This window comes from Chiloscyllium plagiosum, chromosome 27 (assembly GCF_004010195.1).
Source record: "Chiloscyllium plagiosum isolate BGI_BamShark_2017 chromosome 27, ASM401019v2, whole genome shotgun sequence".
NCBI classification, from domain to species: Eukaryota; Metazoa; Chordata; class Chondrichthyes; order Orectolobiformes; family Hemiscylliidae; genus Chiloscyllium; species Chiloscyllium plagiosum.
In genome coordinates, this window is record NC_057736.1 from 8,786,977 (window position 1) to 8,808,569 (window position 21,593).

Here is a 21,593-nt window from a genome sequence, read left to right on the forward strand (position 1 = left end):
CTCTCCCTTTTTGTATTAGGAGTTGGCAGTTTTTCAACTGGGACTTAGCCAGAATCTAAGGATTATTGGAAGATTGTTACCAGTGTATCCACTGTCTCTGTTGCCAGTGTAGGCTTTTATTGCTGCTTAGTCTAGTCCATCAGGCTTACTCTGGATATCACCAAAGGTACCAAGACAGGACCAAGGCAGTTCTAGCAACAGGATATGTCCAATTTTATTTTTATTAAAACAAAGTATGCCTCAAAAATAATAGCCAGTACCTCATAAACTTATCAAAAATATTTACAATAGCAAGTAAAGCTATATGGACTTGTGCAAGGATTAGGCCAAAACAGTGGTGGCGATCAGCATGCTCTGTCTCAGCTGCCAGTCGCAGATCTGACCACCCTGTCCTGTACTAGTTACATTTATCATGCTGTGACAACCTTTCTTACTTTTTGTTTTCCACACAGGCAGACTGTGCATTCAAACTTTGACACTGTCCAGTCTCCAACATAAGGGATTGTTTTTTTCAGGTTGGCGACCTGTGACCATAGGGACCAGTGCTGGAACTGCAAATGTTTACAGTATATATTAATCACTTGGAGGAAGGAAGCGAATGTCCTGCAACCAAATTTGCAAACAACACAAAAATAGGTGGAAAGGCAGGTTGTGAAAGGGAAACAAACAGTTTACAGAGACAGAGGGAGCAAGTAAGTCAGCAAAAGGTTGGCAAATAGAATACAATGTGGGAATTGTGAAATTGTTCATTTTAGAAAGAGAAACACAAAAACAGGATGTTATTTAGATGGCCTAGGACCAGAGGGCCATTGTTTCAGAATAAAGGGGTTTCGATTTAAACTGAAAATAAGGAGAAATCTCTTCTCTTATAAGGTTGTGAGTCTTTGGGATCTGTGGGATAGAATCCCTGTGCATATTTAAGGCTGAGATAGACAGATTTTTCATCAGTAGGGGAATCAAGGGTCCCAGACAAAATACAGGAAATTGGGTCAGAGGAATGTCATATCAGCCATCATCCAGTTAAATGGTGGAAAAGCTCAAGGGGCTGGACAATCTATTCCTGTTCCTATTTCTTATTGTCTTAATCCCCATCATTGTGGCTCTGTAAGTAACTCCCCTGTTTCCAAGTCAGAGGCTCACAGTTCAAGTTCCACTGTGGGTCTTAAAGCTAACAGAGTGCATTTATAATGTGCCTAAACTGGTTGATTTACAATGTATAAATCATCTACTCCACCTATTGCAGTTTTCTGTTCAGCCACTAACATATAGTTTCTGCAGTGCAAGTGCCTCTTCACGTTCAAGGACTATAGACACAGGTTTTTGGTTCAAGCTTTACCTCATTGCAAGCATCCTTCTAGCTTTGAGTGATTTACTGAAGAAGAATCCATATGGAAATAACTATAATTAAACAGTGGTTAATGTGAAGAAAGAGAAACATATTCAATAGCTGTACTTTGCTAAGTCAAACTATGATTTCAAATTACAGTGTTTGGCTACAGTAAAATTAAAGATACTAATGTTTTTAAATATGTTCACATCATTTCTGAATTTTGAATATCCAGGTCATTATTTACTTTGTATTCTACTCACCAGAACATAATAATTTGCTCAATCCTGAATATGTTTGTTGATGTCTCAAATTAAATTGCGTAAATGTATTAGACTGTCACAAAGTATATTTTACATGTATTGTAATTAGCAAGGAGGAGATAGATTTTCAATTAGTATTGAGTGAAAAGATGATAGGGAATGGGCAGTAAAGAGGAGTTGTGGCCAAGATCAGATCAGCCATTATTGAATAAGTTGTTCTTCGCTTGTTTTTGTTACAAATCTAAAATGAAATGATTACTGATTTTTTTTTGTTTGTTTTTAATGCATTACATGCAGGAAAAAAAGATAAACTGTGTATTAATTGCTGAAAAAGGTAATTTTTTTTCCTGTGGCATTGTCTCATGCTCCAATGTTTTGTTATTTGTAAGTTTTTACCTGAACATTACATTACCATTTCATTTGTTTTATTATATTAAAGTAATATTATCTTCAAATAGTAAAAGGGCATTCCAGCTTTCCTATTGGGTAATAAACCCTAAAACAAACAGGTTGATTAAATAATAAGCCATATTACATGAATGACATAATCTGGAGCATTTGTGTTTCCCGTTGTCCTTTTTGTTCTCTTTGTCTTTCCACCCAACACCCAACCATGTCAAAATACTAATATGTTTAAACTCATTATTGATTCTGACATTTTATGACATAAATCTATCTAATCACATTCAAATTAACAAGAATGTTTCCAATATTTTATTTGTCAAGTTTTTTCTTTTTAAATGAGTTCGTTTTAGTGCAATATGAGACTTCTTTAAATAAAAATGAGTGCACTAAAAGGAATAAATTTAATTATTTCCTCCCTTTTTCAGATAATTAAAGTATCGTCTATGCCCCTCAAGCAGCATGCTTATTTTTACATGTTGGAGGCAAATATACTTTCTATTTGTTGTAGATGACTTTCAGGCTCTGGCATTCTGATCGATTTTAGCCTTTATTTCCTTATTCCAAGTTACAATTACTGAATGAAAGAGTGTTCTAAATGGAACACCATGGTAAGCTGGTATGGGAAAGATCTTTGCTTTGAATGGGAGCACTCCTGCAGATGGAGACGAAAATCTAACAACACAGTGTGGGTTTGAAGAGAAAAATAGGTGGGATGGAGGAAGGATCATATGTGTTGCATAGTAATTGTGTTCCTGTCTTATCTTTGAATGTCTCTAAAGTAATGATAACAAAGGAGAAAAGTTAGCTTTTTGTTTGTAATTTGCATTGTAAAAGCATCAACAAAGCAAATGTGTCATTGGTGAATGGGAATATAAATTGGAGGAGAAAGTGAGGACTGCAGATGCTGGAGATCAGAGCTGAAAAATGTGTTGCTGGAAAAGCGGAGCAGGTCAGGCAGCATCCAAGGAGCAGGAGAATCGACATTTCGGGCATAAGCCTGAAGAAGGGCTTATGTCCAAAACGTCGATTCTCCTGCTCCTTGGATGCTGCCTGACTTGCTGCGCTTTTCTCGCAACACATTTTTCAGCTCAATATAAATTGGAGGTAAAGATCAACCACAACCTTAATGAATTGCAGCATAAAACTGACAGGACAAATGGTTTGTTATCACTTTTAATATCTCATGTTCCAATAAATGTTTGAGGCAAGAATTACAGGTTCAGCTCTAGTTTGGTGTTCAGCCTGTCTGCTTCTAAATCAGAAACTAACGCATGGATGCTGTTACACATTAAAATTGGAGGAACTGTTGTCTACACTGTGTAGGAAAATCATATTGCAGGATATTTAATATTTACTGCAAATGCCCAGAAAACAACATGTTCCACTCCAACAGAATTACCATTCACTATGCCAATGACCTTGTCCACAGGGCTCGGGTCAAAATCAACACCAAGGCAGACCACATAAGGAAAAGTCTTACCCTTTCACATTTTTGGCAATACAACAATATCGACTGAATAGCCAGGTTTATTTATCAAATACAATCATAGGTTTCCTGCACTGAATTATTTCCAGATGATGACATGACGTAATAGATAAAAAAAGTAAGAGTATTAAACACTCTTATTTCTTTCAAACTTAATTGCCCATTAATATGATCACATTGCTTTTTATAACAAGTTTGATTGTCCAGACAATGAATACAAACCTCTTGTAGTGCATTCCTAACAAACGTAATGCTGGAAAAGGGCTATTGGAGTAAATGAAACATTTTCAGTGCCAACTTGTGTTTCTACTTCACACTGTATTGTATAGAAAACTGAATAAAACGCAGTCCATGCACATTTGGTTTGATCTTCAGTAAAGATAATTCTACATTGCAGTCTTTTCTTTGTTCCTTTCCTGTTCTCTGTTAACAGCTGCTTACAAAGGAAGTCAAAAGGATGTACAACTTTCTCATCAATTGAGTTTGATCTTGAGCATCTGTGCTGGAAGCCTGGTAGTGTTTATCCTGATTCTCCTGTATGTCAATAAAGGGTAAGAGTTGAAGTGCCAAATGGAATTCCTGGCAGAAAACATTAGTGCTTTAATTTTCTTAATGCTTGGATTGACCATGTCATATGTACTTTGTCTAGCTCTTATCACAAGTAAATGAAATATTCTCAAGAAATATTTGGTTGAGACTGTATAATTGCAACATTTAAAAGACGTATGAATGAGTATATAAACAGGAAGTGTTTAGAGGTTAATGGGCAGATTTCTGGCAAATGGGATTAGATTGATTTTAGAATGTCTGGTCAGCATGAACAAATTTGACAGAAGGGTCTGTTTCTGTGCTGTACATCTATATGACTCTATAGTATTTCAGTGCTTCTTGTAAGTATTTCTTGAATTGTGAAATGTCTACAGTAAGTGGTGTTATTAACTTAAAGTAATTTATCAAAGTTATTAACATAGAATTTCCACTAATCTCATTGATAAGTAGTGTCATACACTCAAAAATAAAGTTGAGCTTTATTTCAGTTAACCACACTCGCTACAAGTTTCTCTGATTTATATAAACTATTCACAGTTCAATTAATCCTTACACCATCAAATCTCAGGCATTCCTTCAGACCACATCAAATGATGTTTAAAGTTCCAAGCATCCTTTCTTCCCAGTATGTCCGACAGTTTCTTAAACCGTACTTGCTTCTTTGTAAAATAGTCAGATAGCTGACTGCTGTCCCCCCCCCCCCCATATCAATGTGGTATTTCTTTATTCTCCAGTTATTGTTTTTAACATTGCATTATCATCAATCATTTCTCATCCACACCTTTTAGGGAGGCAATAGCCCAGTGGTAGAGAAGACTAGAGTAGCTTTTTATTTATCATTCTACGATATACAACTGATACATTAAAAATGAGACAGCATTCCTCCAGTACTGAGGGTGCTACATGGACAGCACAAATACTTAACCATACGTGGCATAAGTGCAGAAGTGCAAAACACGCGAGTTATAATGTAACAGAAGAATGATGAATAATAGACATTTTTCTAACAGCAATATGAAAGAATTTCAGATGGAAAATAATCTGATTATACTGTGTTAAGGAGCCTGATGCCTTGGGGAAGAAACTGTTACACAGTCTGGCCGTGAGAGCCCGAATGCTCTGATATCTTCAGCCAGATGGCAGGAGGTAGAAGAGTTTGAGTGAGGGGTGTGTGGGGTCTTCCACAATGCTTTTAGCCTTTCGGATGCAGTGTGTGGAGTAAATGTCTTGTAATGGAGGGAAGAGAGACCTGAATGATCTTCTCAGCTGTCCTCACTACCTGTTGTAGGATCTTACGATCCAAGATGGTGCAATTCCTGAACCAGGCAAAGATGCAGCACCTCAGGGTACTCTCAATCATCCTTCTGTAGAATGTGATGAGGATGGGGGTAGGAGGTGGGCTTTCCTTAGCCTGCACAGAAAATAGAGATGCTGCTGGGCTTTCTTGGCTATGGAGCAGGTTTTGAGGATCCAGGTGAGATTCTCCACCAGGTGTATGCCAAGAAATTTGGTGCTCTTCATGATCTCCACAGGGGAGCTGTCGATGTCCAGCTGAGAGTGGTGCCCTCCTGTAGTGAACAACCATCTCTTTCATCTTGTACACTTTCAGAGACAAGTTGTTGGCTCTGCACCAGACCATTAGTCTCTGCACCTACACTCTGTATGCTGACTCGTCGTTCCTGCTGATGAGACCCACTACAGTTGTATCATCAACAAACTGGATGACATGATTTGACCTGTGCATCCTTGCAAGGGATATGGGCCACGTGCTGGCAAATGGGACTAGATTAGGTTGGGATATCTGGTCAGCATGGATGAGTTGGACAGAAGGGTCTATTTTCGTGCTGTACGTCTCTATGACTCTATGTGGTGTTCCCCAAGCTCAGTCAGCCTGGCAAGTGTGTCCACTTCCATTGGCACATAAACTTCACTTGCTGCATTTTCCAACAACCAAGTCAGTTGTAGTGCCTGTTTGAAATCCAGTTGGGCTTCAGCTAGTAGGCACTTTTGAGTGGTCACATCATTAATCCTACATATCAAATGATCTTTCATTGTCTTGCTTAGGGTTAAACTAAAATCACATGCCTCTACTATTTGCCTTAACCTTGTTAAAAATCCTGATATGGAGTCTGCTGGTTCTTGAACTGTCGAGTAAAACCGATAGGGCCTCAAAATTAGATGAAGTTGGGGTCATAATATTCTTTAGCTAAATCCGTCAACTCTTGAAAAGTTTTAGTATCTGGCCCCTTCTGGGAAGGTTAGGCTCCTAATAACCAAAAATGCTATGGATCCACATGCTGTCAGGAGAATTACATGTTGCTTTTTGTCTGCTCCAATTTCTTTTGCCCGGAAAATGCATCCTTTCAATATACTGAGCCCAGTCTTCAAAGGCAGGATTGAATGGGTCAAGCTTCACATATTGCAGCATGATGCTAGAAATTCTTATACCAATGTAAAGACAACTGTTGCGAGCAAACCTCTGCGCAGGCATGTTTTTCTCTTGTCGCCACTGAAATAACTTCATTAAGGCCGATGTCCCATCATTAAGTCACCATTTATTTACACGTGCAGAGCACACGAAGCTGACTCAGCTCGCACAAAGCCAGTTCTTAGAGTATGTAGAACCCTGACACTCCTATTTATTTTTTTAATTTAAAAAAAAAATTAACCCCCACACTACCACCTAAGTGCGGCAGTGCTTATTTTATCCCCAGTACCCATGGTGTGTGTGTATACGTGTGAGACACAGTGAAAGACACAAAGTGCACCAATCTTTATTCAAATTCCACCACCAGGAAGATAGGAAAACACCCGGGTGGCCAGTGACAAACACTGCCCTTCACCTCAAGGGGCAGTGCTGTGTGATCAAAACAAAGGGAGGGTAGGGACTAAATCAAAATAGAGTTGGAGACACTCCTATTTATATCTGTCAGCCAGGACTCCTTGATTGGACCGGGTTAACAGCCCCAATCAGAAAACTCATATTCAGTGAGATCCTTCTGGTGGACATCATGCCAATCACAGCACTGTCCTTCTTTTTGTCATTAATGTAAGTGGTATGGATGTGAACATAGGAAGTATGGTTAGTAATTTTGCAGATGACACCAAAATTAGAGGTGTAGTGTACAGTGAGGATTAGAGTAAAATGGGACATTGATCAGTTGGGCCGTTAGACCATTAGGCCAAGGAGTGGCAGATGAAATTAATTTAAATTAGTATGAAATGCTGCATTTTGGAAAGGCAAATCAGGGTAGGACTTATGCACTTAATCGTAAAGTCCTGTGGAGTTTTGCTGAACAATGAGACCTTGGCGTGCAAGTTCATAGTTCATTGATAGTGCAGTCCCAGGTAGACAGGATAGTGAAGAAAGAGTTTGGTATGCTTTCCTTTATTGGTAAATGCAATGAGTACTGGAGTTTAAGAGGTCATGTTGCAGCTGTACATGACATTGATTTGGCCATCTTTAGAATATTGTATTCAATTCTGCTCTCTCTGCTATAGGAAAGATGTTGTGAAACTTGAAAGGGTTCAGAAATGATTTACAAGGATGTTTCCAGGACTAGTAGATTTGAAGTGTAGGGAGAGGATGAATAGGCTGGGGCTATGTTCCCTGCAGGTCAGAGGCTTAGGGATGACCTTCTTAGAGGTTTATAAAATCTTGAGGGACATATATAGGGTGAACAGCAAAGGTCTTTTCCCCAGGGTGGAGAAGTCCAAAATTAGAGGGCATAGCTTTAGGGTGAAAGGAGAAATGTTTAAAAGGGATCTAAGGGGCAAATATTTCACGCAGAGGGTGGTGCTTATATAGAATGAGCTGCCAGAGGAAGTGGTGGACACGAGTACAATTACAACTTTTTTAAGGCATCTGGATGGCTATATGAATAGGGTTTAGAGGGATATGCACCAAGTACTGACAAATGGAACTAAATTAATTTAGGATATCTGGTCAGCAATGACGAGTTAGACTGAAATGTCCGTTTTCCATGCTATACAGCTCTATGACTCTGTGTCTCTATGACTTCCCTGGTCAGCTATGGTTTCCTCTTCCTCCCCCTGGTAGCTTCTTCTTCATCAGGATGAATTTCTGCTGTGCTTTCTGAACTACTCCCATTTCTGCTCCACTGTCTTCCCTGCGAGGCTTCCCTTCCAATCAACACTGGCAAGCTCTTTCTTCAGTCTCTGTAATTTCAATTTTAATACTGTTAGATCTGATTCCTGCTTCTCCCTCTCAAACTACAGTGTGAATTCTTTCAGGGTTAAGGTAACTGCTGCCTAAAGTTTCCATCACTTAAGCTGCCTAATCTAGTTTGCCTCATTACACATCACCAACTCCTAGCTCGTGGACTCTACCACAAGCTGTTCCAAAATAAAATCTCCTAGTCATTCCACAACTCCTTTTCTTAAGATCCATTCCAACCTGATTTTCCCAGCTCTGCCCAACAGATTCATCACCCTCTGGTTTTAGAAAGAACTCCAAAACCTTAGTTCTAGAGGGTTGTCCTTTTGCTCTGAGGCTGTGCTGTACTCGTGGAAACATTTCCACAGCTACTCTATCAATGCCTCACAGTCTGTAAGTTTCAATGTGATCCCCTCTTATGTTCCAAAACTCTATTGATTGCAGACCCAGAGTCCTCAATTGCTCCACAGATGAAAAGCCCTTAATTTCCTGGATCATTCTTGTAAACCTCTTTAGTGACTGATACCTTAATTTCTCTATTTATTACAATTGAATGAGAATCTGGTCATCAAAATCAACAAAATGTAATATAAAAAAAGAATTGTTCCCTTTTATTCCATACTTTTATATTAAAGGGGGAAGACCTTCCATAGGTTATGACAGTGTTCTTTGGTATTTCTCTCAAATCACTCATCTATATTTATCTCTATAAGCTAATTATACTCCATAAACCTTATTCCTGCATAATTTACTATTATTTTTATCCTTATGTGAACAGTTGGCAAATTGCCCGTATAATTTTAACAATTGACTTGTTTTCTACATTTCTATCCCCAGTGTCAATAGCATATCTTTAAATTTATTTAATAAGGAGTCTTTTTTCCATTAAAGGAATACAGTCGTGTCCAAATTGTGTAAATTGCAAAATGCATTGATTTTCTAAATATAATAATGTTATCGTTTTTCCATCCAGCTTCATCTATTCCTCCTTCATTGCTCGCCTTCTTGATAATAATGGTATTTAGCTGGACATGACATACATGCTAATAAAATTTGACATGTTCTGTGGGATTTTGGTTATTTTATAAGAAACGACTATTCTTTTCAAAGGGTGCTGTGTGTCATCGTCTCCAAATCTGAAACTGATGAAACTCTCAAATTCCATAATTTTCTCCCAAACTTTATTATTTAGATTAGAGTTTTAGCTAATTTATTTCACACACTATAGATGTGCTACCACTGTCTAATACTGTGCAATTGAAAGACTTTGCCGTAAATACCTTCAGCACTGAACCAATAACATGCCCTCTTTGATCCAAATGCCCATCTTCTTTCTCCAAATCTCTTTCATGTTTAATTTCAAACTTTCTGTTATACCATTTGGAACAGATCATGGTATAATGGTACTTTGAATCACACCTGACTCATTGCTTGACTAGATCCAAAGCATTCTTGGGATTGATTCTTACTATAAATCCCAAACTCACTTTGCTTTTCAGTCCTAAATGTTGAGACTGCAGCTTAAACGAAAGACTTATCAATTTATTAATGTTGAAGTAACATTAGAGGAAAATTAAACTATGTAATTAAATTAATGTATATGATTTAAACCAATAACATTTTCTTTCAATCCCATTAACACAAAAGGCTCACAACAAACTAATACTGTTAAGGAATAAATAGAAGAAAATAACAGATCTGACAAGATTACTTATGTGATTTTCATACTGCATTATTTCATAAGCTTTTATGATTGTTTCTTCATTGATTTTCTGAAGACATTGATCAAGACTATCTTTTCAAGTCACTCAGAGAAAGTCAGTGATACTTAGAACTTAGATACTTTTTGCTGAACTTCCAGTAGCTGATTATGGGAAGTTAGGGAGGGCGCCTTCAGACCTTCATGTTGCTGCATCAACAGCCTAGTTCCTTTTTTCAGAAAGTGCAAAAACGCAGTTCAAAACTCTAGCATCTCCCTGTCAGACTGACCATTTGCCTATGAGGTCCCAGTTACCATTCATCATCTGCTATCTGCTAGAGCACAAAGTTCTTCCTAGACTTGCTGGAACCAGTATCCAGTACTGAACTCATTAATGAGCAACATCTGCTATCTGTTTAAATATACTTTTCTCCCCAGTCTTTTTAAAATTTTTACACTGGTTGCTGCTCAGAGTCCAAAGCTCATCTTCAGCTCTCAGTTCACACCTCTAAATCATAAATAATAAAAAATAATATATCAAAATAATGAAAAAGAGCAATGGGGGCTCTAACACTTGCCAATTTGTGAATTTTGTGTCCTCCATTTTCTCTTATGTAGAATAGAACAGAATATCCTCTTATTGTCATATATATTCAAGTACAGAAGTACAGTGAAAAGTTTACAATGTCACCCCACATGGCGCCATCTTTGGAACAAAGTATCTAAGTTCAGATCTTAGAAACAAAATAGAGAAATGAAGGAAAACAAAGGAAAAATGTTACATTACTTACAGTTATTCATCGTATAACTTAGAAAAATGAGAAACAAAGTTAAAAGATAAACATTATGGTCTTTCTATAAAAGGCCTGCAGTAGATCAGCTCAAAGGACTTCCACACAACATCTGACTGGGCTCCCAAGCCACTGATGGCCTGCATTGATCCTCAGTCCAACAATCACCTCGTTCTGATCAAACCTCCAGCCTGTTACCTGTCCCTGCTTCACGTGGGCCTCCAGCCCACTCTGCTCCATGTCTCCAGCCGGTTCTACATAAGGGTGCGTAGATTCCAAAAAAGGGGAAAAAAAGAGAAGGAAACGGAAAATAAACAGAAGGATAAAGACACGCTGGTTGGAGTGTCTTGGTCTGCCAATTCTGTAAGAAAAGTTTGCTTCTTTTTCAATTTCTGAATGTCAATGCAAATACCATGGCAAATACTACATAGCAAAGAAATACATAGGTCCAAATGGTTACTTCACGTTTCTACCAGTCACAAGGCTCGCATTCAGAAAATACCCCAAAACTTTATACTTTTACTCAACCATCCTGTTACCACTGTTGTGTGGGAGAAGATAAATATTTTTGAGCAGAGTTGAAATCCATAGTTCTTGTGAAAATTTTACTGCAGTTAGCCACACTCCACTGATTATTAAGTGACTATTAACCTTTAAATGACCCAAAGTGTCGAACTCATTGAAACAGTAGATCAATAATTCCTTCATTAGAAGGGGGAGATGGTAGTGATAGAAGGTAGGCATCACTAATCTAGCTGCCCATGAGTCTGTTGAAGCAGTTAGTTGGCGATTATTGCCCACAAAAGAGCTCAGTCCACCTCCACTGTGTTGTAGCAAATGCTAAGAATAATAAGGCCATTTTGTTAGCAAATTTCCCATAAATACAATATAAAATAAGAAATGCAAAGCATTTTATTTCAGTATTTGCATATGAGGATCCTTCATCCGGCATTACAGTAAGTCCCCATTCATATTCAACTCTGAAATAACTCCACAGAGGTCAAGCCAGCTTTTATTCACATGTTGAGAGTCCTTGACACTGATCCAGTTCCCTCACTGGCTCTCAGAGTGAAGTGAATGTTTGACACTCCTGTTTATACCTGTCAGCCAGGACTCCCTGATTGGACCAGGTTAATAGTTCCAATCAGAGAACTCATATTCTATGAGGTCCACCTGGCTGACCTCATTACAATCACTACAGACTCAGTTACCATAGTTCTGCTTTTATGTCATAAACAAATTAATGATAATATTTTTGCTTTATGGAGTGAATTTCATTTTAATGCTGTATGCTGTAGATCTCAGCATCGCCTACCTGCTCTCAAGATCTTTTTCTAGTACTCAGACCCCCTGGCCTTCCTCGGATTCCTTCCCTTAACCCTTAGTCCCTCTTCACCTCCATTTCCCTGTTTCTGTCCTGGCTGCTGTTTGAAACTTGCATTGACGTCCTGGTCTCCAATTAGTGGCAGAGGTAGTACGTCTGCATCAGGAGTTCCACCCGCATCAACCACATTCTACCACTAGATGGAGTCTGGTCAATTAAAAACTTCAGCTCAATTAAATTTTAGGAATACAGTACAAAGAACTGTGGATGCTGGAAATCTGAAACAAAAACAGAAATTGCTGGAGAAATTGCAGAGTGAACGTTTCAAGAATTCATCTGGTTTCTGTTTCTTCCTCATGAGGTGCTGAATTTTTCCAGCAATTTCTGTTTTCATTTAAGTTAAATTTTAACATTATTTCAAGTAATAATGTTTATAATGTTTTATATTCCATATCTTTAAATTTGTTTTTAAATTATTTTGTTTATGAATGTCAGTCTTTGGGAATATACACTATTTCAATTAACCAATATTTTAAAGTTGCATTCCCTAAGAAATTTCCTGATATACCTAACTAAACAGTTGTTCTTTTATATTTAATCATTTATTTTATTTTGCAAATTCAGTCAGCTAGTAATTCATAATCATGCACGTGTAAAGTACAGTATTTCAAATGTAATGGTTTTTCTGAGGAAAAGATGTCTGCAGGGTCCTGACTTTGGCTTCAACATAATTGGCCTTCTTCTTTTGAAGAACAAGGAACAATACAATGCAGGAAAAGACCCTTTAGTGCATCAAGCATGTGACAATTCCTAATCCTTATTTAGACCTGCTATTTATTGTCCAAACAGTTTCTATCCCTTTGTTCACCTCCCATTCATGTATCTCCCAAGATATGCCTTAAACATTGCTATAGTGACTGCTTCCACCACCTCCACTGGCAGTGGTTTCCAGGCAACAACCATCATCTGTGTGAAAAGTTTTCCCTGCACTTCTTCCCTAAACCTTCCTTCTCTCACCTTGAACCTGTGTCTTCTTGGAGACCACTTTACCCCGGGAAAATGCTTCTGACTATCCACCCTTTCCATGCCCCTTATAATTTTGTAGATCTCTATCAGGTTGCATCATAGCCTCTGTTTTTCCAGCGAAAACAATCCAAATTTATTCAACCTCTCCTCACATCTAGAAACCTCCATACCAGGCAACATCCCAGAAAACTTTATCTACACATTCTCCAAAACATCCACATTCCTTCTGAAATTGTGGCAATCGGAACTGCATACAATATTCCAAATGTGTCTTAACCAAAAACGTTTAGAGTTATAGCATGACTTGCCAACTTTTATATTCATTTCCCCAGCCAATGAAGGCACGTGTGCTGTATACCTTCTTGACCACCTTATCCATCTTTGTTGCTACTTTCAGGGATCTGTGGACCTGTATGCCCAGATCTCTCTGGATGTCAGTGCTCCTAAGGTTCTGCCAATTATTGTATAATTCACACCTGAATTTGATCTTCCAAAATGCAGTTACAGTTGGTCTTCCCCCAAATGAACACCTTCATTCAAGGTCCACTCTTGTATTATCTGAAAACATCTGACATTATGGTTGCTATTCCCAAAATGGTCCCCCACTGAAACTTTGATCACCTGGCTGGGCTTATTTCCCAACACCAGGTCCAATTTGGCTTCCTCTGTAGTTGGATTAACAACATCCTGTTTCAAAAACCCTTCTAACAAATTTTTCCCCATTCAAGCCCTCAGCAGTCCCACTCAATATGGGGATATTAAAATCACTCACCACAATAATGCTGTTATTTCAACACCTTTCCGGAATCTAACTACATATCTCTTCCTCTGTCTCCCACTGACATCTGGGAGGTCTGTAGTACAATCCCAGCATTATGATTGCACTCTTATTCCTGAGCTGTACCTATAATGCCGCACTGCAAGATCCTCCAGGGTGTCCCCCCTCAACATAACTGTGATGTGCTGTGCATTGCAACTTTCCCGCTTCTTTTGATCCTTCTTCTGTCTCGTCTAAAGCATCGACATCCTGTAACATTACGCTGTCCATCCTGTCCCTCTTTCAACCATGTCTCTGTGATATCAACAAAATCATAATTGTACATATTAAACTAGGCACTGATTAACTGTTATACTTCTTGCATTGAAGCAACTATAGAGCAAGCCTTCAGTTCCACTGAGCTCAGCAACCTCTCCCTTTCTGCTCTTCCTCTTAGCTATATTAGCTTTAGTCTCAAGCTCTTCCCCAGTCTCACTGCGGTAGAGGGTAAGTGTGCCTCTGTTTTTCCAAAGGGTGAGTACGTTAGTTAATCTTCTGGTTAGGACAGGGAGTTCAGATAATGACTCAGTTAAGAGAAGCTATTTGTTATAAAGTAATAACTGTAATTTTTAGGTAACTAATTAAAGTTTAACTTGTAATATAACAGCCAAAAGAAAGTTTATCATGTCAGTTGGTGGAGTTTTGTGTTGCACCTGCAAGATGTGGTAACTCATGCATACTGAGAGCATCCCTGATAATTATATCTGCAGGAAATGTACCCAACTTCAGCTGCTCAATGAACAAATCAATCAGCTTGAGCAGCAGTTGGAGCACAGAAAAGGTTAAAAAGCATCATTTATAGAAATGTGGTCACTCCAAATGTCCAGGAAATAGATGGGTGATCACTAAATGCGGTAAGCAGTCAGTGCTCTCTTTTTAGGTCTTTCCTGGCTTCCTTGTAACCCTCAAGCTGAGTTTTCACATTTTGTCCGAACATAAGCCTTCTTCTTCTTCTTGACCAGGGATTCCACATCCTCAGTAAACCACAGCTCACGCGTTCTATATCTTCCTCCCTGCCTGATGGGTACATACTTATCTAGGAAACACAGGAGCTTTTCCTTGAATAAGCTCCACATTTTTAATGTGGTCATCCCCTGCAGTTTCCTTCTCCATTCTATGCTTCATAAATCTTTCCTAATTGCATCGTAATTTCCCTTCCCCTAGCTGTAACTCTTGCTCAGACAGCAAACCAGAGAAAACAACTCTGTTTGTCCTAGCTCTAAGCTTCCATCCTAGCTCCTTGAATTTCTGCCTCAAGTCCCCATCTCTCTTCTGACCTGTGTCGTTGGTGCCAATGTGGACCACAACTTGGGGCTGCTCTCCCTCCTCCCGAAGGGTCCCAAAAACACAATCAGAGACATCACGGACCCTGGCACCCGCGAGGAAACACACCAACCATGAGTCTGTCTTGTCCCCACAGAACCTCCTATCTGTCCCCCTAACTATCGAGTCCCCAATGACTACTGCTCTGCTCCTCTTCCCCCTTCCCTTCTGAGCAGCAGGTGCCCCACTGCTTTCCCCTGGTAAGTCATCCCTCCCAACCGTACCCAAACGGTATACTCATTGTTGAGGGGAATGGCCACAGGGGATCCCTGCACTGCCTGCCGGTTCCCTTTCCGTCCCCTAACTATTACCTATCTGTCTTTTTCTTTTATCTGGGGAGTGATTATCTCTCTGTAAGTCCTGTCAATAACCCACTCTGCCTCCCAAATGATCCGATGTTCATCCAACTCCAGCTCTCTAACGCGGGAACCACGCAAATATAAACTGTTCTACGTACCCTTCCCAGAAGTCCTTTGCTCGCTCCTCCCTCGCTGGCCTGAAGGTAAGAAGTTTAAATATACTTACTGGCCTTCCCGACAATCACCTCGCACCAACGTCACCTCCTCCCGGCTCCCGCCTCTCATTGCTCCAAAGTTCTTTTGTGATTCATGAATGAATGAACTACATTTTGTAGCTTTCTGCAGTCTTTCTCCATTTAAATCATGTTCACACCCTTTATTCTCCCTGTTAAAGTCTATAACCTTTCCGACACATTATTTTCCATCTGCAAAGTTTGCCCACTTACTTTACCTGTCTATAGCTCTCTTCAGTGTCTTTGTGTCATCCTCACATTTACCATCAAACTTATTTTATGTCATCTACAAACTCAGCTTTTGAATTTTAACATTCCTCAACCAAGTCATTCGCTGGAGTTTCTCTTTGCTGTGAGGCACAAGCTATTCTTTTAAAAGTCTATTGTTGTTCCTCAATTGTCTTTGCTCACTCCACTCCAGCCAATTCTGCACTCATTTCTTTGGAATTATTCTTATTTAAGTTTACTACAATTCTTCCAGACCCAAGTTCCTCTCTCTCAAACTGAATGCTAAATACTATGTTATGGCCATTGCTTTCAAAGGCTTCTATTACTTTGACATGGTTTATTATACCTGTCTTGTTGCACATCACCATATCCAAATAGCCTAAATCCTGGTTGGATATTGTTCCAGGAAACTATCATGATTACGCTCTATGAATTCTTCTTCATGATTTCGACTGCCAATCTGACTATCTCAATCAACACAAAGATTAAAGTCACGCATGACTAATGTACAGCCTTTATTACCTGCCTTTATTATCTCCTGATTTATTTTTTATCCATCTGTAGAGCTACTGTTAAGGGGGCCTATCGACTATTCCTACTAGACTATTCCTTTTTTTTCCTTTTTGTTTCTTACCTCCATGCATCTACATCTACATCTTCCAGTTCAAGATATTTTCTTGCTATTGCACTTATTCCATCCCATACCAACACTGTTACTTCCCACTCTTTACATCCTGCCTGTCCTTTAGAAAAGTCACATGCCCCTGAATATTGAGTTCCTAGCTTTTAACTTTTGTAATCATGTCTCTGTAATGGCTATAATATCAAACTCATTAATTTGTATTTGTGTGCTTAATCAATCTATTTTAATTTTCAGTAGTATGCACATTCAAGTAAAGAGTAATTAATTCTGCCTTTCAGATATTATTTCCCCATTGTTATTTTGATCCCATTACTGCAGTTTTTTGTATGCATTGTATGCATTGTTTGTATGCATTGTTTCCAACTGTTCCACCCTAAATATTATTCTCCAAATTGCTACGCTGTAATTCTGTCAATTTTCCTGTGTTGTATGTCTACATTTCCTCTCTATCAAACTTTTTCTCTCTCTCTAGATATTCTACTTGCAGGACACTGGTCGCAGCACAATTCAAGTGAAGCTTATCCCAAAAGAACAGCTCCTTTCTCCCTAATACTGGTACCAGAGCCTGACCCTAAAAGCCATTCCACCAATCTTTGAAGTATGCATTTAACTTTTTTATTTTATTTACCTGAAGCCAGTTTGCCTGTGGCTCAAGTAGGAATCCAAAGATTATAACCTGGAGATTCTGTTTCCTGTTTTAGCTCCCAACTGTTCAAGGTCTTTCAGCAAAACTTTCTTTGTCATCCTACCATTATCATTGCTAACAATGTGGACAACAACTATTGTGCCCCTCCCTTCCTCTCCAGCTTTTCTTTAATCTCAAGGACATGGCATTCATCCTGGCACCAGGTAGGCAACACAGCTTTAAAGACTCCCTCTTACACTTCAGAGAACAGTACCAAGCCCATGAAGTATACAGTCCCCAATCACAATTACATTCCTATTTTCTTCCTCAAATTGAATCAACCTGGACCAATCTGAACTTCCCCATCACTTTACTGTTGCAGCTGTCACATGAGGACTATTCCTACCAATAGCCATATATACAAGTATATACAATTTCATTCAGTTCTTTCACAGTGTGGAAAAAACTCAGTAGCAGAGCATGCATTGAGTGTGCATTAACATTAAAAGCAGATCCTTCTGTTTTTAGAATCAAGTAGTCTGTTTCAATATGCTTATTGAATGGTAAAGGTAAATTTCCTATTGTCATATGAGACTATAGGCTGCTCTTCCATTAGAAAAAAAGACCACTGGTGGTTGTTTAATTTGAGGGTCACTATACCTCAGGCAAAGGGAAGAAGTTGAGAAGGAGAATCCTTCATAGGAGCCTGAGCTGATGTGGGAATTGAACCCACGCTGTTGGTGTCACTGGATGTTGTAAACTATCCATCTAAGCTAACTGACCCCCAGATCTTAGCTCAGTTGGCTATATAGCTAGTTTCTGATGTAGATAATGCCAAATGCAAGGATTCAATTCCTGCACTGGCTGAGACTATCATGAAGGACTCTCCTTCTCACCCTTGCCTTCTCCCAAGGTGTGGTAATGTCCAACTTCCCTCTTCATTGATGGTATAGGAAGCTCTCAAATGGCCTTTGCTTTTGAATACTGTGGCACCATTTTTCCAAGTTCTAACGTAATTTGGGCTTTTACAAACTCACTCTTAGCCAGGTTTATCACCAAGGCTGCCTCCTGAATTTGATCAATCAAATCCGATAGAGGTTCAAATGCTCCTTACATGTGTGACCAAAAATCACCAAATTGTCAATGTACAGTTACATAATCCTTAAATGACTTCATTAGTTAGTCTTTGGCATGTGGCTGGCATATTTTTCATACATAAAATGGTATGACTTTAAACTAGTACAGTCTGTTCGGCATCATGAAAGCTGAACTTTCCTTTGATCTTTTGGCTAAAGTCACTTGGCAGTGTCCTCTGAGTAAGTCCAATTTAGAAATACAAGTTGCCTGTCCAACATTCTCAATACAGTCTTCCAAACTTGGAATAGGAAATAAGTCAGATTTTGTAACTGTACTGACTTTGCAATAGTCTACAGATAATTACTGGGTGCCAGCTGGTTTTGGCACAATTACAATGGTGAGGTCCAGTCACTACAACTCCCTTCAATTACATTGTATTAGTTGTTGGTCTGTTTGCTGAGCTGATAGATTTGTTGGCATACATTTTGTCTCTTTCTCGGTGACATCATCAATGCTGTGTTGCCTCCTGTGAAGCATTGCTGTACTGTTCCACTTTAAATTTATGTGGTTCGGTTTGAGCTGTTTCGAGTTGGTGCTAGTTTCAGTTTTCATTGCAGTGGTTTGAATATTGGGTCCAGGTCAATGTGTTTGTTGATGGAGTCTGAGGATGAGTACCATGATGCCAGGAATTCTTTTGCTGTTCTTTGTTTAGCCTGTCCTCTTACAGCGACTGCACTATGCACCATCTAGGATGAACAGGCAGACAACTAGCGACCTGCATCCATGAACACCAGTTAGCAACCAAGCGACACGGCCTGGTATTCTTCTTGGTATCCATCCACATGGACAACAAGATTGTGACTGGGAAAATACAACTATACTAGGACAGGCTAAACAAAGGACAACAAGAAAATTCCTAGAAGCATGATATACATCCTTGGACTCCATCAACAAACATATTGACCTGGACCCAACATACAAACTGCTGCAATGGAAAACTGGAACCGGCACCAACTGGAAACAGCTCAAACTGAACCAACTAAGTTCAAAGCGGAACAGAACAGCAGCACTTAACAGGAGGCAACACAGCACTTAGGATGTCACCCAGAAAGGGGGTGAAACATCTGCCAACAAACCTCCCAGCTCGGCGAACAGACCAACAACGAATCCAACCAGCTCTCAAGCAATAGATTTTCGCAAAAATTTTAATCAATTATATTGTCTTTGAACGTGCATTCAATCTCTCTTTGAAGCTGTGCCAACCTTATAGGATTAAGTCTTTAAGGATGCTGCTTAATTTGCTATATCTACATCAAGTATAATCAGATTAGTATTCCCTGCTTATTCCCACATATCTCTGCATGTGATTGCAATTACTCTTTCAGGTCATTTTAAGTTACTTCTGGAAGGTAACTCAATAATTAATCCCACTATATGGGAACATCCTCACTAGCCAATTTAGTTTAAGGAATGCCCCAATCAGAGTCCTCTGAACTGGGTTATTCACTCTCTGTTACAATCAGTAACACATTCTCCTTATGCTTTCTGTCCCAATCAAAATACATTTTGAGTATATTCATCTGACATACTCTTTCTGTTGGGCATTCTTATCAAGTAATTCACCTCACTCAATCTCCTAATGTATGAAGCCCAACTGTACTTCAAACAGGTAGTACAACTGGCTTTATCATTGGAAGACTGGAACACCCAGCAGAACCCTATGCAGACACAGGGAGAACATGCAAGCACCAAAAAACAGTTGGAGACACTGAATATTGCAAAGGTTATGATCCCTGACAACATTCTGACAATGGTACTCAAGAATCTTGCTCCAGAAGTTGCCGCTCCCCTAGCCAAGCTGTTCCAGTACAGTTATAACACTCACATCTACCTGACAGTGTTGGAAATTGCCCAAATATGTCCTGTACATAAAAAGCAGGACAAATCCAACTCGGCCAATTACTGCCCCATTAGTCTAGTTTCGATTGTCGGTAAAGTAAAGGAAGGTGTCACCAACAGTGCTATGAGACAGCACCTGCCCAGCAATAACCTGCTCAGTGATGCTCAGTCTGGATTCCACCAGGGCCACTCAGCTCCTGACCTCATTGGTCAGCTTTTGTTCAAACATGGACAGAAGAGCTGAATTGCAGAAGTGAAGTGAGAGTGACAGCCCTTGACATCAAGGCGGCATTCAATCAAGTGTGGCATCAAGAAGCCCTAGAAAAACTGGAATCAGTGGGTATCAGTGGGAAGATTCTCGATGGTTGGAGTCATGGTTGTTGGAGGTCTGTCGTGGTTGTTGGAGGTCAGTCATCTCAGCTCCAGAACAGCTCTGCAGGGGTTCCTCAAGGTAATGGCCTCAGCCCAATCAAATTCAGTTGCTTCATCAATGACATTGCTTCCATCATAAGGGCAGAAGTAGGGATGTTGGCCAATGATTTCGCGAAAGATATTGAAGCAGTACATATCCAAATGCAGCAAGATTTGGACAATATCCAGGCTTGGGCTGACAAGCATCACTCCCGGCCTCAGCCTGGTCTCTCACTCCCAGGCCTCAGCCTGGTCTCTCACTCCTGGCCTCAGCCTGGTCTCTCACTCCCAGGCCTCAGCCTGGTCTCTCACTCCCGGCCTCAGTGTGGTCTCTCACTCCCGGCCTCAGCCTGGTATCTCACTCCCGGCCTCAGTGTGGTCTCTCACTCCCGGCCTCAGCCTGGTCACTCACTTCCAACCTCGGTGTGGTGTCTCACCCCGGGCCTCAGCCTGGTCTCTCACTCCCAGCCTCAGTGTGGTCTCTCACTCCCGGCCTTAGCCTGGTCTCTCACTCCAGGCCTCAGCCTGGTCTCTCACTCCCAGCCTCAGTGTGGTCTCTCACTCCCGGCCTCAGTGTGGTCTCTCACCCCGGGCCTCAGCCTGGTCTCTCACTCCCGGCCTTAGCCTGGTCTCTCACTCCCGGCCTTAGCCTGGTCTCTCACTCCCGGCCTCAGTGTGGTCTCTCACTCCTGGCCTCAGTGTGACCTCTCACTCCCGGCCACAGCCTGGTCTCTCACCCCGGGCCTCAGTACGGTCACTCACTCCGGGCCTCAGCCTGGTCTCTCACTCCCGGCCTTAGCCTGGTCTCTCACTCCCGGCCTCAGCCTGGTCTCTCACTCCCGGCCTCAGCCTGGTCTCTCACCCTGGACCTCAGTGTGGTCACTCACTCCTGGCCTCAGTGTGGTCTCTCACTCCCAGCCTCAGTGTGGTCACTCACCCCGGGCCTCAGTGTGGTCACTCACTCCCAGCCTCAGTGTGGTCTCTCATTCCC

At 40.3% G+C, this 21,593-nt stretch overlaps 1 protein-coding gene across 1 annotated transcript in view; it reads left to right on the forward strand.

Moving 5' to 3' along the window:
• LOC122563513 (receptor-type tyrosine-protein phosphatase U-like) overlaps positions 1-21,593 on the forward strand; it is a 330,644-nt gene that overhangs the window by 141,074 nt on the left and 167,977 nt on the right. Inside the window, exons 12-13 of the mRNA XM_043717332.1 lie at positions 1,888-1,924; positions 3,915-4,032. Coding sequence (XP_043573267.1) covers positions 1,888-1,924; positions 3,915-4,032 — 155 coding nt within the window. The remainder of the gene's footprint in view (positions 1-1,887; positions 1,925-3,914; positions 4,033-21,593) is intronic.